Below are 19939 nucleotides of genomic sequence, written 5' to 3' on the forward strand. Positions count from 1 at the left end.
AACCCTCGACCAGGCCCATTAGAAGTATGGACAGCCAGGAATAACACCTAGAGGGAGGGATTCCCAAACACTGACTTCCATAGGCACCTCTGTTTTTTATTCAGTGATATACTGAAATGTCACTTCCTGCAGTTGCAGAGTATATGTACTCTTAAATATGTTATATGTTACAGACGAAATAGTGAAATATCTTTTGAGCTGTCCAACCGTATCCTCATGCAAGTTCAGATTTTTAGTGTGGGTTCATAGAAACTCACAGATTTGTCTCATTGATGTGGATCCTCATCTTTGTCTGAAACCATCAATTAGGATATCTAGCTATTTTGATAAAAAAATGCCATTCCTCTCAATAAGAAAGTTATTTTCAGCCATACATTTTATATGTCAATTTGACTTATTCTAATTTTTGTTGGGCATTTTTACTTTTCATTTTTACAAGTTTAATAATATTGTTTTTATAGAATTTACTATATTTCATCAACCCTAATGTACCATTGATATGTAAAACACATCATTAGTTTATATGCTACTAAAGAACAACAGACATGCTGCTAATTCTAATTGCAAGATGCTACTGATTCTAAGACACATCCCAATTTCAGAGGTGTTAAAATTATTTTTAAAAGCATGCTTAAGGGCGCCTGGGTGGCTCAGTTGGTTAAGCGACTGCCTTCGGCTCAGGTCATGATCCTGGAGTCCCGGAATTGAGTCCCGCATCGGGCTCCCTGCTCGGCAGGGAGTCTGCTTCTCCCTCTGACCCTCCGCCTCTCATGCTCTCTCTCTCTCTCTCTCATTCTCTCTCTCAAATAAATAAAAATCTTTAAAAAAAAAAAAAAGCATGCTTAAAATTGATAAAATGCAGTATATATATGTACACTTCACTTGTATTTTACCAGATAATACTTATATTCCATTTATCATAGTGATAAAAAGTTTCTCTTTTGAATGGATTTAAAAATGAATTGATTTAAAGAAAAATACTATGTAAATAGGAGTATAGGTGGAATATAGTGTGACAAAATCCTTGAGGTGGCAGCCTAGTGATTGTGACTTGGCCTGACTGCAGAGAACCAGATACTGCCTTTGGGCCCCACCTGTGAGCTCAGGCCAAACACCCCCTCCCCGCCCCCCCAGTGCTGTGCGCTCCTAAGGGAGAGCCTGTCTCCTCCACGGAGCGTGGGAGAGGGATTTGGGCAATTATGCTTCTGCTCAGGTTGAGGAATGTGGCTATAACTCACTGAAGTCATTTTATGAAAGTGAAAAGAAATTCCTAAGAAATAGACTCATTACAGGTATTGAAATAATCTAGACTTGCCGCTATTTAAATAACAGCGTACTGAGAGGTTTCTATTTTGTTTTGTTTTTAACCAATTCCCCATGAAGGAAGGAAGAGAAAAACAGCATTTTAGCCTCTCTTGCTGAGTAATTTATTTACCAATAATGGCTGACATGAAACCGTTTCAGTGATTATTAAACCCAAGAATGGTCTGCTTTGTTCTTCATAATAAATTTACCAGTTACAATTATGAATAACTTGAAGCAAATTGTATTTCATTGACAAAACACAGAAGTGGCTAATATCCTACTTCCAGAATGGAAGTGAAGAGAGGGATCATTTTAGATGGAGTTGGGAAAAACTGTTGGCGTTCCATTGGGAAAATGCTCTGCTTTCGCACATCATCTCCCTGACTGTTGCGTGGATTTGTGTTCATGGTGCTTTCAGCTCTCACCCTGCACGAGGTCTAGTCCTCAGACTGCTAGGCACTAGGTGAACATTTCCCCACGAGCCACGCAAAACCGTCTGATTTACTTGGTGCTTATTCTTGAAGGTTATTGTGAATCATTAGCCAGAATGCAATAGAGCAGGATGTCACAAGTCCGTCAGTCGCCACTGCTTGAACAGAGCCTGGTTTTGCAAACCTAATTTTGAAGGTTTTAATGTAGCTGTAATTGAGAAGATAAATTGAACACATATGCATATCCTAAGAAAGGTATTCTTCATAGTCAGCAAATAGTCACATCATACTAAGCATCAGTGAACCTATTACAGTATAATAAAAAGGAAAGGCCTTATAATAGAAGATTATTTATAGGCTATTAGTTATTAGTGTAATTTTAAAAATATAAGCAGTAACAATTAGCAAAATTGATAGTATTGGAGATGCAGCTATTTCCACTCACTGGTACTAATAATATTAGCAATAATTCTATATAGTACTGTCAATTGAAAGCTAAACCTCTTCCAAGTTCTTTGTTTATCCTTATGGGTGTTTTTATCAGATCATTAATGCATAATTTTATAAGAACCATTTCCTCGTATTCATAAAAGTTACTGACCTCATACATTAAATTTTGAAATTTATTCATAGTTTGGAATACAATTATAAGTGTGATGTAGTCCAGTACCCTTTCTCCAAGCAGACGTAGTGGTCAGAAAGTCAAATATATTTAGGAAGTAGATTCGCCAAGACTTGGTGTCTTAGGTCAGGTTCTCTAGAAGCAGAGCCTGAGAGAGGGGTTTGGATGCAGGTGGTTTATTGAGAGACAAATCTATAAGGAAGTGAGAGAAGCAGGATAGGGAAGAGGGAAATGCCAGGCAGGATGTGGATCAGATGGTATGCTTGGCTTGATGAAGGCAGATGGATAAATTGCACCATAGAGGATAGCTGTGAGCCTTTGTAGCCAGTACTCCCATCAGCTGGGGGGGAGGTGTGGTGGCCAGGAACAGGGACCTGCTTGGGCCACTAACAGCACTAAGTACATTTGATGCTGGAGGGGGAGGGGTTGGGGAGAGGGGAACAAGGATGGCCCCCAGGTTTGTGGCGTAGTGAATAGAATGTGAATAGAACAAGTGAATAGATTCTTATATGTAGCAACAACAGTCCCCTCATAATACCAACAATCTAAGATTGCAGAAGAAATATGAAAGGATTCTCGGGGCTCCTGGGCAGTGGCTCAGTCATTAAGCGTCTGCCTTCGGCTCAGGTCATGATCCCAGGGTCCTTGGATCGAGGCCTGCATGCAGGCCTCGGGCTCCCTGCTCCGCGGGAAGCCTGCTTCTCCCTCTCCCACTCCCCCTGCTTGTGTTCCCTCTCTCGCTGTGCCTCTGTGTCAAACAAATAAATAAAATCTTTAAAAAAAAAAAAAAAGAAATATGAAAGGATTCTCATTTTACAAATAAATAAATTTTCCTTTAGCTTTGACTTTCTAGGCGAAAATACCAATTTCTTGGCATATTTACATAGGATCAATTTTCTGCTAAGGATATATAAACTTTAAAAAAAAGCGTTTTTTTTAGACCTTTTCCACTTATTCTGCTTCTGAAAATGAACCCAAACTGGTTCTAGTACTCTAGTAATTGAAGATTCACCTAGCTATAGTCCCAATATTATGTTAGCTTTTAATGAAAAAGTATTATGCATTGTTCTTGTGCATTCATCCTTCAGTCCAGAAGTCAGCAAACTATGGCTTGTGGGCCAAATCCAGCCTACAGCCTACTCTTAAATGGCCTGAGAGCTCATTTTTAAAGGGTTGATTAAAAAAATGCAGCAGACTATATGACCCACAAAGCCAAAAATATTTACTATTTAGCCCTTTACAGAAAATATTTAAATATTTACTATTTAGCCCCTGTTCCAGTCCATTAAAACCCCAAACCTTTTTTCAAAAGTGTGCTGACCCAATCTATATTTTGAAATAAAATCTGACATTCAAAAACTTCAAACTAGTAAGTGATTTATGGAAGCAGAAAATTATTTGTTTTATAAAAGGACTCATCATAGAATTTATACAAATAAATTTTAGCTCATCTGAACAGTTTTTTTTTTATTTTTATTTTTTTTTTTAATATTTTATTTATTTGACAGAGAGAGACACAGCGAGAGAGGGAACACAAGCAGGGGGAGTGGGAGAGGGAGAAGCAGGCCTCCCGCCGAGCGGGGAGCCTGATGTGGGGCTCGATCCCAGGACCCTGAGATCATGACCTGAGCTGAAGGCAGACGCTTAACGACTGAGCCACCCAGGCGCCCCTGAACAATTTTTTTAAAAAAAGATTTATTTATTTGTTTTGGGGGGGTTGAAGGGCGGAGGGGGAGGGAGAGAGAAACTCAAGCAGACTCCCAGCTGAGCGCGGTGCCCCACACCCCCGCTAGATCTCATGAACCTGAGATCATACCCTGAGCTGAAACCAAGAGTTGGAGGCTTAACTGACTGCGCCACCCAGGTGCCCCTGAACAATTGTTTTTAATGGAATTCTTCAGCAAATTCAGAACCATTCCTTTTAAGTAAAATAAATATGCATAATTTTCTTTGTTTCATAAAAATATTCTACCCATTTTGTGACTATTGTAAAAAAATTGAAAAATCCAAATAGATACAAAGGTAAAAAATCACCTGCAATATTACCATCTATCATTAACCGCTGTTAACATGTGGCTACATCTTTTTCTAGGCATATAAACATTTAATTTTTCAAAACATGGGTCATGTTGTATGTATGATAGTGTATCCTCTTTTATTCATTTAATGTTATAATTTTCAAAAGCGTCTTGTTTGACTGCATTTATTCCACAGAATGAATATGTCACAATTTATTTAAACATCTCACCATTTTTTGACATTTCGGTTGAAGCTAATTTTTCACTATTGTAAATGCCACAATGAGCGTCTTTATGCATAAATCTAGATCCTCATCTCTGTGTCCTTAGGCTAGATTTTTGAAAGAGTAACTATTGTCTCCTCCCCCCATTCTGTTCCTTGTCTTTCTTACAAACTGGTTCTTCTTCTAGCTCTGTAAGTGATGGAGTTCCTCGGGGCTAGAAACTTGGCCTTCTCTTCTTACTCTCTGTCTCTGCAGAAGATATCACCTACACCCAAGCGTTCAGATACACACTCTCCCATATTTCTATCTCCAGCCCCAGATCTCTCTTCTAAGCTCCAGACGCACATATCCAGGTATCTACTTGTCATCTCCACTTGTATGTCTTATACCATCCCAGATAGAAAATGTCCAGAAAGGATTCAGTATCTTCCCTCCCTCTGCTCCCTACCAAACCCCCTTCCTTATTGCCCATTTCTGTAAAGAAACATCACCTTTCCACTCAATTGCTTATGATACGAAGCTGGAAACCATCAGTGACATCTTTGTCTCCCTCACCACCCCCATCTATTCAGTCACCAGGTCTTGTTAATTCTCTCATCTAAATATAGCTTTAATATTTCTATTTCTCTCCATCTCCGCCACCCCCACCTAAGCCATATTTATCTCCTCCCTGGACTACACATTTGCTTCCTACTTGGTCTCTCTGCATCCACTCTAGTCCTGCTCTGTCCTTCTATCCCTTTCTTAATTCTCTGTCAAGGAGAACATTTCTAAAAATGTCAGTCTGGGGGCGCCTGGGTGGCTCAGTCGTTAAGCGTCTGCCTTCGGCTCAGGTCATGATCCCAGGGTCCTGGGATCGAGCCCTGCATCAGGCTCCCTGCTCCGCGGGAAGCCTGCTTCTCCCTCTCCCATTCCCCCTGCTTGTGTTCCCTCTCTCGCTGTGTCTCTCTCTGTCAAATAAATAAATAAAATCTTTTTAAAAAATAAATAAAAATGTCAGCCTGCTTTTACAAACCTTAAGTGGTTGTTGGGATAAAGATCTTAATGGCAACCCTTTTCTTGCCACTTTTCCCCTTACTCTCTTGCTCCAACCTAGTGGTTTCCTTGCAGCTACTCGATGGAGGCAAGCTTCTTCCAGCCTCAAAAGCTTTGTTTAAGAGGTTTCTTCTGCCTTGAACACCCTCCCTCTTCCGCTGACCGGACCTTTTTCTGATGGCATCCCCAACACACATACTACCTACATGCTCTCTCAGCATTGTATGAGTCTACTTTTGGGGTACTTATGACAAATTGTAATCTAAATTGTTGTGTATCTTTTTTCTCCTGTAATGTCTGTTTCTCCACTAGACTGATGTTTCCTTTTGGGCAAATAGCGTTCCTGTCTTTTCACTATAATATCTCCCACATGTAGTAGGTGCTCAATAAACACTTGTTGCGTGATTAACGGGTTATGGGGTATAAACTCTAGGAAGACATTTATCAAAGAGTATTTCAAATAGTATTCCAGAAAGTTTGTATCAACCAATTTATAAGCTCACCAATAGTATATGACTGTTTCTTTGATCACACTCATTCTGACACTGAGTATTATAGTTTTAAATAATTTTAAAATATTTTATAGGCAAAATCTTACCTCATTATTATTGAAATTGCATTTCCTTACTAGTGAAGTTGGACATTTTTCACATTCCCCCTTACCTTGAGTGATCATATAATTTATCATGTAAACTGGGACACTTTTGAGAGTGAAGAAAGGTGCTGTTCATAATTATGCCAGGACAACAGGTATAAAGCAGGACCATCCTATACAAGCCAAGATGGATGGTTTCCCTCTTTGATTTTCATGTAGCCTTAGAATTCTGGGCATCTAGAGCTGAGAGCAGAGGTCCAAGTGGTGATCCAGGGATAAATTAAAGATAACAATAGGTTTTGTTCCAAATTTTAATATGGATACCTTTGTGCTGTGCTGTCCCGTGACTCAGTGACTTAGTCTGGAACTCCCTGTCACCCATGCTGCCTACTTCCCTCATTTACCTCAGCTGCCTAACCCTTGAGACGTCTGACAATTTCATCCAGCTCTCCTTTCATGAGAAGGCCTGTGGCCTAAAGAGCTGCAAAGACTGCCTTGCCCATAAATGCAGAGCTAGTCTGAGGCAGAGCAAGACTCTGGGAAGAGTTCCCTCCTGTTCCACCAAGCCACCTCCTTCTTCACGTTCAGATGCATTCCTCCTGCTCTCTCGGCACTGACGATGCCAGCAGTTATTTTCTGCTTTGGTAACACTTCCAAAGTTATGTCGAGAAGTGACCAGAACAGAGTTTTTACTTCTGAGAGCATCCTGTGAGGATGTTCCTCTTTGACAAGCCTCGCATATCAAAGCACAAGGCGCACGCAGTTTCGGAGGCGGTTCAGCTCGTCCTGGGATCACGTGCCCATGGTTTCAGTATTGTAATGCTTCCCTGAGCTCATGCAATGAGTCTACAAACTTTCCTAGCTTTTCCTAAATGTCCTTTTATGTAATGTATGCCCTTCAGTGAAGCTCAAAAAGTAAATTCAGAGTTGCTTACAGACATGCATTTTCAAGAATTGCCAGGAACTTAAGGAAAGTAGAATATGATGCCAGAGAACTTCTGGAAAAAGAAAGACGAGAGTTTAAATAAGTTGAATTTTTGTCAATGCCATCCAATCTGAGGTATGGCTTCATTAGGAAAAGAATAGCAGCCTTCCTCTTCCAATCTCATCAACAGGGAACAAATTTCCTTCCAGTGGTATTACCAACAGAGCCTCTGTGTACTGTTGTGCAGATTGTGCACTGCATAACCCTAGGGGGTGCCGTTTACATCGCCACCTGGGCAAAAGGTGCCAAATGGTTCCTCCCAGCAGGCACCTGTGGTGCAGATCACAATCCTCCTAGTACCACCGGACAGGGCACAATCTGTGTGGCCATATGTTGAGGCCCTGAATGACACCTCTGTGGGACTTTTCCCTGATAAAGAAAGACGCCGTCCCATGCTGAAGTTAGAGCTGCCTTATTCACCAATGCCTATAGACTTTTTAGAGTAATGTTCATTTCATACATTCACCTAGTTTTTATAAGCACTATAGCATCTGTCAAGCCAAGTGTCCTGGTTTCACGTTTAGAAAATAGGTCATTGGAGCTATCTTTTAAGGTCTGAGTTGCCTAGATTTTGCCATTTCAATTTTATTGAGGAAAATGCAGGAAAGAAATGCACTCTCATGGTTTTCTAGAGAATCAAAACATTTAAGATGTTAATGTATTTTTTAAGGGATGTTTTCCATTAAGATAAAGCTCTGCAAATGAAAGAAAGAAAAAAATTGGATATAGGCTCCATCTCCAAAATATCTACACATACAGACTAAAAGTTAAGGTGGGCTCTACAGGAGAAATACCACGCATGCAAACCGCCTAATGGAGATGTAGACGTTGGTTTTGAATTAGTGGAGGAACCAACTTCTTATGTCCCAACAGGGAAGGGAAGGAAACCATTGAGAGATACTTTTATACCATATTTCCCATAGTGTCTAGGATGAAATCCAAAGGGTCTTTAAGCTGGAAGAAGCCTATTAATTCATTAACTTATTCATTTGTTCAATTAATTCTTACTATTTGCTTAACGCCGTGATAGTGCCGCCTAGCCCCGTCATAAGGAAACTGAGGTCACAAAGTTGGTTAGAGACCGGGCTGGAAACTAAGCCCAGATGTTCTATATCCAGGACACTTGGCCCCATGGTGCTGTTAAACATTCCCATGTAGTTAAATTCAGGTGGTGAAATGGGAGAGCATCTGTGTACTGCATGTGACTTGCATGTAATTCATGTAATAAAGATGAAATAGGAACCTCTTTGCCAGCTATTTCTTTATTACTCTAAATGCCACAACTGAGAGAAGGTTCAACGTGAGGGGCAATCATTTCCGAATTAGTCTGGGAATTTTGCAAATAAACCTTTTTCCCAGCTCCTTATGATTTAAATATTTCAATCATGTCTTTTCTCACATGTCGCCCTGACAGATTAAATCCTATAAATAGCACTGGCCTCTGAGAAACATGCTCTCATCCCTACCCTTTGAGTATTATTCCAGTTTTCTGTTCACGACAAAACTGAAAATCCCAATCTCATGATGGCTACCTTCTGGAAGGATTTGTTTTGGGGGGGAACTTGAAGCATGTAGCTCATAATGATGTGGAATTTCCTTTCCTGAGGTGTCTATACTCTGACTTTACAGTTAAGGCTCCCAACTTGCTGAATATCAGTGCCGAACTTGTTGACAGTTGAGGAGGTGGGGCGCATGTGAGCAGAGGAGAACAGCGGCTCTTGCCAGCTTCCTTCTTCTCTGCACAGACATAAATACTGCCCAAGGAGCCTCTGCAGGGAGGAGACTGAGGACTCCTTCGAAGTTGCTGGAAGGAGACGCTTTCTGGCGTTTTGCTTGGTAAATTTATCCATATGCATGCAGGCCAAAGAGCACGGAGGCTTTCGCTGAGTGACGAAGAGCCAAGATTCTGAAGCCAAGCTACCTGGGTCCAAATCCTGGCTATGCTGCCCAGCTTTCCTGCTTTTTTGACATTAGGCAACTTACTTAACCTCACTATCTTCAGCATCCATACCTATAAATGGAGATACTAGTTTCTTCGTAAGAGTTTTGGAGAATTAAATGAATTCAATGTTATTAATAATTCCAGCAACAAATACCGATGAAGCTTCTATTCCATTCCAGTTACCGTGAACAAAATAGAAATAGCTCCTCCCTTCACGGAATTTAGAGTATTTGTTCACGGTAGGAGCCCTGATCCATTCAAGGGATAAAACGTCAATGTGACGTGTGGGCAGAATTTGTTTTTAATGAATTAGGATAGGATTTTAAAACCCAAAATAAGGGTTTTATGAAACTTTTAAGTATTTTTATATGTATGTGTGGCCTGGGTCCTGACATAAAATGGTTTTCTTGAGTCTAGTAGAGAAGATAAGCAATTAACAGCAACCTCAGCGTGTGTGATAAGTGCAGTGAGTATCTCAGGAGCATGGGAAAGATACCCGATCCCTTTTGGGGGGCATAGAGAATCAGGAAGCCTTCCAGGAGGAAGTGACATTTAAGCCTAGACTGAAAGGATAACTAGAAATTTGCCAGAAGAAGGTGGGGGGAGGTTGGGCAGGAAGCAGTTCCTTTAAGAGCAATGAGGAGCTAAGGGGGCTTTGAGAAAGCCAGGAGAGACTTGCTCAGATTTGCATTTCAGAAAGGCAGTCTGTTGGCATGCAGACAATGCGCATAGGTAGTAGGAAGACTGTTCAGTCATTTCAGGACAGAGTAGTGTAGACTAGGGTGGGAGCAGTGGGTATTCAAGAGGGACTGGTGATTTTTGGCAGAAGGTGCTGGTCTGTGATGACACCCACTTGACTCACATCTCTGATGTCTAATGTACAAAGACTGCAGGGGACAAATCTAAGTCTGTAAGCCCCAAGCTTCTCACCTGAGGAAACGGTCCTATAAACAGGAAGACAGGACCTTTCAATCACTTTCCAAATCATCTCTCCATCCTGCTGGACATATCTGTAGACTGTTGCCGGCCTAAGAATTGGCAGGGCTTCCTGTTCCAAAATGGGACAGTTCTTGGCAGGAGATGGAAAGCTGGAAACAGAATGGAAACTGGGCTAGCCAGGCACCTTGCATGAAGAGAAAAGAAAAAAGGAAACCTGGTACTTTCCCATCTGATCCAGAATATCTGGTCAGAAAAATAATTTAAAAAGACAGATAATTCAAAGAGGTTTCTATTTGGCTTTGAAATGCCATGCAGTTTTGGCAATGGATTTACCTTGCCAAATGTTTTTCTAAGGCCTTATTTTGCATACCCTGAACACAGACCATCTGGGCAGCAGGGGGATGAGTTGGAGCCCAAGAGGGAATCTGGGTGGGTGGCTAAGGAGGTCCTAATGTTTAAAAATTGGGACTGAGACCACAGCTCTTCTTCATCACCCAGTTGATCAATACTTGTCTATCTGTGTCCTGCCACAGAGCAGGGAGCTCTTCCTGACCTAAACCTTGCCAAATCACATGGTGATTTGAAAAGCAGCTATCTAATTCCCAGCACGCAATGTTTCCTACCCACATCTCTGAACACTCTCAAAGTCACCTCCATCCCACAGGGGGGCAGCCAACTGACCCAGTGCTTCACAGCAACCTCAAAATCGAACCATATTTGGAGCACAAGGCACACTATTTACAGATGTTACCATAAAAGACATTTTAAATTATAATCAGTCCTGTTTTACAGAAGAGCTGTAAAGGGGCCAGACCAGAGGCCCCTTTTCCTGTATTCATAAGATTGCTGCTTCCAGACAAGTTAAAAGATTAGTTTATCTTCCCTGGCTCAGGCCTACCTAGGACAGGAAAGAGTCACACTTCACTGAAGTTACTTAAACAAAGGGTTTCTGCACCCAGTCCCAATTAGGACCTAGAAGAAATGTCAGGGTGGCAGCCACTCCCTACTAAAGAATTCCAAGCATTCCCCTGTTCCTCCATCTGGAGGGTGCAACGCCAGGGTAGTGGCCTGGTCCAGGCTTGAATTCACTGGGAATAATTAGTAACAGCCCAAATCTGGAAGTTCAAGGAAACTGGTTCTCCCAATCTTTTGTAAAATTAAGTGCTGGGGTTTTTTTCTTTTTCTTTTTCGAAAATTTTCAGCTTTATTGAGGTATAATTGACATATAAAATTGTAAATATTTAAAGTGTGTGCCGTAGTTATTTGATACAAGCATACAGTGTGAAAGGATTCCCCCCCCATCTAGTTAACACATCCATCACCTCACAGTTTTGTGCCTGTGAGAACATTTAAGTTCTAAGTGTTTTTCATAAGCACCAGAGAAGAGGGCATTTCTTAGTTTCCCAGTTCTTACAAGTCAGAATTGGTTGGTTCACAGGAAATTCTTAATCCTGAAAAGGTGTTCTATGACCCATCTATGCTTTTCAAATGTTGGTATCTTTCACTTTACGGAACCTTGTTCCTAATTAGATGAGCTACCAAACTCAGGGAACCAGTGTGTATTCTGAAAAAGCCAGCATATGTTTCTTTGACTCGGTTTCCAGAAAAATTTTAGGGCGCAGAGCCAGTGCACGTGCCCGGAGCAGGTCACCTGATATCCACGTCTTCCCCTCCTTTAATGTCTCCTTGATTGGAGGTGGCCAAAGGGGACTTTAGAGGGCTCGCCTGAACCTTTAGAACAGATTCTCCTCCAAAATTCCAGGTATCAGTCCCATCTTACACTTAACCCCTCCATTCCCCATACACACACCTCTCTGAGGTCATCCTCAGCGTGCGGCCGGGAGGGGGAAGGAAGCGTGAGCTAAAGCAACAGGTTCCGCCCACAGCCTGAACTTGGAAGGGGAGCCAGCAAGGTGACTGGAGCTGGGCGGTGGAGGGAGAGGAAGTGGCCGAGGAAGGTGGAAGGGAAATGATGGTGCATGACCACTGAGCACACGTCACTTCGGGCTCCCACATGGGCTAGTGTCTGTGCGCGCGTGGGGGGGGGCGAGGTCCTTCACCCGATCACTCGGGGACTTCCGCGTGGGCTAGGATGCGCCGCGCCCGGGCTTTGGGGCACCAGGAGGCTTACGCAGGATAAGGAGCCCCGAAAAGAGGGCTTGAGACGCGCCCAGAAAATATTAGTGCGTCTGGGGGTTAAAATCCACCACCCTCCCCAGGGTGCCGCCCCTGTTAACTGGCCGGGTCTGCATGCCTAACGCCCAGTGCCCCCTTCCCTCGGCCTTTTCCCGACCTTTCCAACCCCATCCCCGCCTGGCCTCCCGCCCCAGCCTGCTGCCGCGAAAACCGGGAGAGCGGACTACGCCGCGCCCGGCAGCCTCTGGGCATGCTCGGTGGCGGGACCGGCTCCGCCGCCGGGAGGGCGCGTCCTCCCTCCCCCAGGGCGGCGGCGGCGGCGCCTGCAGCTACTGCCGCCGCGCCCCGGCCCCGCACACCTTTGGGGGCGGCGAGAGCCACCCTCTCCGGCGCAAGCTGAGAGCGGCCCCCCCCCACCCCGAGGCTTCCGGCGAGCCGAGGAGGGGCGGGTCAGGGAGGCGCGGAGGCGGGAGTGAGACCTCCGAGCAGCCTGCGGTTCCTTAGAAAGTAAAGCTCAGCTAACGATCAGAGCCCGGCTCCCCGCCGCCGGCGGGGGCGGGGCGAGGCGGGGCCGGGGCGGGGGGTGGTCTCGGCGCCCGGAACGGTGTGCGAATTCAGTAGCGCCCACCCTCTTCTCGGTCCCGCCCCCAGGGAATTATAATTCTCTGGGAAAGTGGTGCTCGGAGAATCCTTGGGGCGGGGTGCAGGGGCGCGCCCGGCGCAAAATGGTTACAACAAAGTCCATGCGAGCCCCGGGGCCCCTCTTATGGAAAGTGTCCGCGCTGATGGCTGGGCACCCCCTTTGCTAATTTGAGGGTTAGTTACTGGGAGGAGTATGGTGAGAGGGGTCGGCTAAGGGAAGCCTCAGGCTGGTGCCGGCTTCGGTTCCCAAGCCTCCTTGGGGGGCGCACCTCAGGCCAGGCGGGCGCGGGGCACTGGGCCGGGGTGCTCGCGGCGGGCGGCGGGCGGCCGGAGCAGGCTCGGCCCGGCAGCTCACTCTCTGCCTCCTCCCCCCCCCCCCCCCCCCCCCCCCCCCCCCCCAGGATTACCGAGAGGATGGGATGGATCTAGGCAGTGACGCCGGCAGCAGCAGCAGCAGCAGCAGCCGCGCCAGTTCGCAGTCCAACTCCACCAAAGTGACCCCTTGCTCCGAGTGCAAATCCTCGTCGTCGCCGGGGGGCAGCCTGGACTTGGTGTCTGCCCTGGAGGACTATGAGGAGCCCTTCCCGGTCTACCAAAAGAAGGTGATTGATGAGTGGGCGCCGGAGGAGGACGGGGAGGAGGAGGAAGAGGAAGACGAGCGCGACGAGCGGGGGTACCGGGATGACCGCTGTCCGGCCCGGGAGCCGGGGGACGTGAGCGCCAGGACCCGCGGCGGCGGCGGCAGGGGCAAGGGCGCCACCACTGTCATGCCGCCTCCTGTGCCCAACGGCAACCTCCACCCGCACGACCCCCAGGACCTCAGGCACAATGGCAACGTGGTGGTGGTGGCCGGCCGGCCCAGCGGTTCTCGGGGCCCCCGCCGGGCGGTGCAGAAGCCCCAGCCGGCGCGGGGCCGACGTGGCGGCCGGGGCCCGGCGGCTGGGGTCCTCTGCCTTCAGCCCACCGACGGTGGGACGTGCGTCCCGGAGGAGCCCCCGGTGCCCCCTATGGACTGGGAGGCACTGGAGAAGCATCTGGCTGGACTGCAGTTCCGGGAGCAGGAGGTGCGGAACCAGGGCCAAGCGAGGACCAACTCCACCTCCGTAAGTTGGCCGGGGTGCGTGCCCACGCGCGCACACACGCGTACACACCCCGCGCACCGCCCGCACGCACCCTCCTGGCGCTCCCACCCGCCTCCGGCCCCATTCATCCTTCCCCGAGGGAGGGGGCCGGGCCTAAGAGCCTGCCTTCTGCTCCCCTGGGGTACGGTTGCTCAGTCTGGGAGCTGTCTGGGTTTGCCTGATGGGCGGAGAGGAGGGAGTGGCAGCCAGAGGGCAGCGGAAAGTCGGGTTAGTGGAACCGGCGACTCATTTTAATGGAATTACTTATGGAGACGAGGTTGTGAGTCACTTGCCTGAAAATAAATCCGGGGAGATCTTGGCACCGAGGCCAGTGCCCTGCGGGTGATATTTCAAGTCGTAATAGTTGTGGCTTTGTCGACCGTGGTGGGTCTCCCTTCGTTACCAGTGATGTCTCGCCTATATATAGGCTGTCCCCGTGCCCACGCTCACAGTCGCCTGCCCACACCTCCGGTATGGCAGCAGGGTTTGTCACATCTCGCGTTTAAGAGGATGCTCCTGAATTTGAATGGGTGGCCGCCCTCCTCTAAGACTTCGTTCCTTTCTGAAACCTGACCTATTGTTGACCTGGGGAATGGGGTGAATTGACCTGCTAGGGTGAGGGAGTGGTTGTTGCCTCTGTCGCCTCAGCCTCTCTGGTGAATCCCTCCTTGTTTTGAAAAGGAGCCACTTGCAGTTCCTTACCGGAGGCTACTGCCTCAGTTCAGGAAATCCAGAGAGGGAGGGGTGCTGAAGTGGAACCGAGAGAGGGAGAGGAGGAGGGCTCCATCTATAATAAGAAGCTCTGGCAGGTTTGCACTTGTCTCATCTTTCTTGCCCCTGAGAGGAGAGCAAATAAATGACTTAAAAGAAAAACATCATGAATGTAGCTCCGCTGTTTATCACTGTTGTGAGATAAAGCAACAGTTGTAATTTGAAATCGTTAATGATGCCCCTAAATGGGGCTGAAGGGCCCCCAGCTTCACTGCGCTGCTTTCTGTGTGTAGCAGCGGTACGGCAGTGCAGGAGAATGCTTGCTTGCAGGTGTAATTTTTCGGCTCCAGGGCCCTGGGGCTACTGGAAATTGGGTGCATGCACTTCTGACTTCAGGGGTGAGGACAGTAACTGCGACTCACGGGGAAATTGGCACGGTTTCTATCAGACAGAGCTCTTGGCTGACTGAGCCCACTGGTTAGTGTCCCTTGAGAGACTACCTATTAAATTAACACACTCATTTTAATCCCAGCTGTTTACCATGGCCACTAGCAGATGTGGACTCTTTCCATTACAGCTACTCCTCTCTCTTTTACCTTGCAATGGAAAACATCCCTTTCCCACTTAGTGCTTGAGAAAAATACCTGATTAAGCTCCCTGGACTTAAACAATGACTTGAAGATAAACACATTTCATTTACTACTGCATGACATTTTTACATTCCAGGAGAACATAATGATTGCTGTACACATAAAGTTAGGATTTGATGATGACAGTGAGCTCCATTATTTAAAAGTTATGAAACAAAATGTTACTGAGCACCTGTGTGTTATGTGCTAAATGCAAGGTCTGATTCTCAGTGTTGCAGTTACGTATCTGTCCATGTGAGACTGGAATTATGGTGAGGAGAGGTAAGGGTGCAGACTGACTCCCCTCTAGGAACTTAAAATTTAATAAATTACTTAACAGCATCCCTTCCCCCAACACACACACACCCACAGCCTCGTTGTTATTGTGAAGACTTTATGAGTCTTTCCTTCTTGGGCAATCTTTGAAACTAAAGGTGTCGCCTCACCTGTTGAACAATTTGCATATGTTGGCTCCCCACCCTCCACCCCAGTCCCTCTGAAAATGTCCCCTCTGGGAATTTCCTCCACAAGTTACACAGAGAAATTTGGAACCCATTTCTTTAAAGCAAGTATGTGTACAGAAAAAGGGGAGGGGAGAGCCTTTGAGGTTGTTTAATCAATTTTACCATTTTTTGGTTTGTTAATAACAAAATTACTAGCCAGTGTCGGTTTAGAATAGTGTTTTTCATACTGTAAGTTACTGATGAAATCATCTTAGCATTTAAAAAAGAAATGAAATAAAATAGAATATACTACCGTCCATTGCGGGTAGTTACAGTAAGCTTGGTTTTAAAAACTTTTGGTTTTATACACTGGGTCATGATGTAAAACTTATTTCTCACTGTGGGTTGTTATCATGAAATTTGAAAAACACTGATTTAAATCCTGTTTACTCCTGCCCAGAATAAGTGGGAGAATTTATAACTATGAGGACAGAAACTTGAGAATAACAAAGGAGTCCTGTAGAAGAGAAATCCTATCTAGAGGAAGTTGTTCAAGTCAAATACTTCTGCTCCTCCTTAAAAAGTTGTGTACATGGGGCACCTGAGTGGCTCAGTCGGTTAAGAGTCTGCCTTCGGCTCAGGCTCAGGTCATGATCCCAGGGTCCTGGGATGGAGGCCCACATCCAGCTCCCTGCTCAGCGGGGAGTCTGCTTCTCCCTCTCCCTCTGCCACTCAGCTCCCTCTGTTTGTGTGCCCTCTCTCTCTCTTTCTCTCTCTGTCAAATAAATACATAATCTTAAAAAAAGTAAAAATAAAAATAAAAGTGTATATAAATGGAATTAATACAGAGTACTGGGAGGAAGGATATAAAATGAAAAAGAGGGATATTGTCTCCTTTACCTATGAAGAGAACCAAATAAGCTTTGCCCACCTGAAGGAAAACCCCCAGTAGGGTTGCCTCTATTGTGAATCAAGTGGCTGATTGCTTTCCATCATTCGAGACTACTCACCTCTCACAGCCCTGACCACCTTCCCCAAAGTAAAGTAAGGCACCCTGGTGTATTTTCTTAGTGCTTACCGCTACCTGACATTATCTTGTTTGGTTCCCCTTCATTTTTGGTTTCTCTAGAATCAAGTTGTAGTGTTGCCTCTCTTTTAATTGCTGTAACCTAGTGCCTGGGATGCAGTAGGTTCTCAAATACAGAATGAATGAATGAATGAATGAATGAATGGTTTATTAGGCCCAGTTGCCCCAGACTTAAGCTAACCCCCTCATCTAACAGCTGAGAAAATTGAGGCCCATTGAAGTTAAGTGATTTGCCTAAGAGCCCACTAAGTAACCTAGGGAAAGCTTTCTTCTTATACCAGACTAAGGTTTTTTTCTTATTTTAAGGCTAAAATCAATTTGAAGTAAAAGGGAAGGAAAGAGGCTTCCCCCTCCCTAGATTTCCTAACGACAAGTCCCCTCTTATGCTTCCTGGTAAATATTAAGGACCTAAGTAAATTAGGAAATAATCAAAATCCCATTATTTCGGAGTCTCTTCTCACAGGCCTGGTTTAGTTTTGGTTTGTTTTAATGGAATAATGGCTGCAGCAAGATCTCAAAAGGAAGGATGAGATCTCAAAATTGTGTTGACCATCAGCCATTCCTAATCTAGGGAAAATTTAGAGGCAAATTAAAAAACATACAACATTTAGGTGGGATTTAACCCTAGGGCTTACCTTTTTGTGTGTGAAAGGGTTTAAGCAGCTTATTTCTCCCTTAGTGTCAGCTGAAGAGGATGGGGCTTAGATGGTGCCGGAACTGTCTTTGGGGTCAGGGCTCTGAGGTGCCAGAGGAAGTCCTGAAGGAAACACTGTGGTGACCTTCCATCCTGCTATCCTGCTAGACAAATTTGCCTGCCCTCAGGTGGCCCAACCTCCTTGATGGAGCAACCCCCCCCCCCCCATCTTGATGTCGGAGCCTTGAGGGCTGCAAGGTCTCTTTTTTCCACTGCCTTATCCCCAGTAGCTCCCTCCTGCTTGGCACAAATGCCTGACACACACACATGGGGAGGAGGAGCCGTTCACCCAACACCAGAACTGCCCCCAGAAGCGCCCCCTCCAGCTGGCCAGCCCCTGGGCCTCTGGTATCCACCTGTTTCCCACAGTCCTGCCCTGGGCCTGCATTAGCATCAAGGGCCCCACACAGTTAAGGAGTAAAGAAAGATACTGGGGATTGGTGCTTTTGACGTCAGATCTAGAACCAGCTGTGGCAAGTTTAAGGGAGACCTCCTCCCCGATATTCGTATTCAACCCTGAATTCTCATTTCCCTGCCTACTATGACTGGTAAACTGGCTTGGGCAATCGGAGGGAAACCCCGGTTTCCCTCTTCGCAGCACAGACCCAAGCAGTCCACTTTCTTTTCTTCTGCTTCTCCTGGATCTTACTTTGTCTCCAGATCACTCTTCTACCTACTCAAGGGCTCCCCTCCGCATGGCCAGGTGGGGTGACAGTGCCCATTGTCTCAAGGTACTCCTCTTCCTAAATGGACTATTATTCCACCTCTTTTTCTCAGTCGTCTTTCTGTGAGGTTTTCTGTCCTCAGTGTGTGTGGTCCTCCAAGTTGAGCCTGTTCTGTCTCTGGAAACTCACCCTCTTTTTTCTCTCTCTTTTCCCACTTCTGATTCTTTTTTTTAAAAAAATTAACCGTTGAGGTAGAGTTGACAGTCCACCGCACACATTTGAAGTGTGCAATCTGGTCGGTTTTGATATATGTGTACGCTTGTGAAACCAACACCAAAATTAAGATCATGAACATATCTCTCACCCCAAAAAGTATCCACGTGCCCCTTTGCAATCTCCCCATCCTGTCCCTTGGCCACCACTGGTCTTATTTCTATCACTGTAGGTTAGCTTGTTTTTTCTAAAATGAATGTAAGTAGAATCATATAATATGTACTCAGTTTTTGTCTGGCTTCTTTCACTCAGCATGTAATTATTTTGTGATTCATCTGTGTTATTGTGTAGAGCAATAGCTCACTACTTTCTGTTGCTAGGTAGTGTTTCATTTTATGGAGATACCCTATTTCTCTGTTGATGGACGTTTGAGTTGTTTCTAGTTTCTATTACTAATGAAAGTGCTGTGAACATTCATTTGTAGGAACATATTCTTTCATTTCTCTTGGGTAAATACCTAGGAGTAGAAGGGTTGAATCATATGGTAGGGAACTTTGGGGGTTGCCTGTTTTCCAAAGAAGCTGCACCCTTTTATGCTTCTGTCACCACAATTATTCATGTACTCACTGTAACCTTGGCTTCCTCTCCCACTGTTTGCTCTGTTCCATCTCTGTCTTTGGGGACTTGCAAAATATCTCTCTTCAGGTGACTGGGGTGATTGCTTCCCTCTCTCTTAAAACAGTGAGAGAGCACCAGGATCCCATCTTCCACCCAACCAGAGTCATTACACCCATTGTTCAAAAATATCCATTTTTAAATTAGAGAAGAGTTCTAGTTGTAGACCCAACACATTTTAATTATGGTTTTGTTATTTTTAGTGCCTGTGACAGGTGCGTTTCCTCTTTTAATGAGAAGATAAGAATAATTTTAATCGATATGGTTGACAGCAAATTCTCCTGATGAAGTTTTTTCCTAAGTACTTGAAAATAATTTGTCTTTTTATTTGTTTGTACTATTAACTAGTAGCAAACTTTAAATTGCCTATATTTCTTCCTAGAATGGTAGTAAACACAGGTTGTTTTCTTTTTTTTTTTAATTTTTATTTATTTATTTGACAGAGAGAAAGACAGCGAGGGAGGGAACACAAGCAGGGGGAGCGGGAGAGGGAGAAGCAGGCTCCCGGCCGAGCAGGGAGCCTCATGTGGGGCTCAATCCTAGGACCCTAGGACCATGACCTGAGCCGAAGGCAGACGTTTAATGACTGAGCCACCCAGGCGCCCCCAGGTTGTTTTCAATGTATTACTCTGTAAGCCTTCTAGCCCAGGTCCTCCTTCCCCATCAATGATCGGCTGAAGTAGCTGGAATGGCTAAAGTAGCTTGTTTCTGTAGTTGCTTGGGCTATGTTTAAATTATATGAATTCCCATTTTTATAGACTGAATTAAGAGGTCTTTATTACTCCTACAAAATATTGTAAAATTTGTAAGTTTAATAAGTCATGTGC

At 45.3% G+C, this 19939-nt stretch overlaps 1 protein-coding gene across 2 annotated transcripts in view; it reads left to right on the top strand.

Annotated features, from left to right (window-relative positions):
- The window catches only part of LOC116628940 (schwannomin-interacting protein 1), a 139320-nt gene that overhangs the window by 8265 nt on the left and 111116 nt on the right, over positions 1-19939 (top strand). The window contains exons 1-2 of one of the 2 annotated variants that reach the window (XM_032399251.1): positions 12890-13048; positions 13276-13977. In XM_032399251.1, coding sequence (XP_032255142.1) covers positions 13294-13977 — 684 coding nt within the window. In that variant the 5' untranslated portion in view covers positions 12890-13048; positions 13276-13293. Of the gene's footprint in view, positions 1-12889; positions 13049-13275; positions 13978-19939 lie in introns of those variants that run through there. The other variant, XM_032399250.1, reaches the window with a different exon arrangement.

Source organism: Phoca vitulina, unplaced genomic scaffold (assembly GCF_004348235.1).
Source record: "Phoca vitulina isolate PV1807 unplaced genomic scaffold, GSC_HSeal_1.0 scaffold145, whole genome shotgun sequence".
In the NCBI taxonomy this organism is placed as follows: Eukaryota; Metazoa; Chordata; class Mammalia; order Carnivora; family Phocidae; genus Phoca; species Phoca vitulina.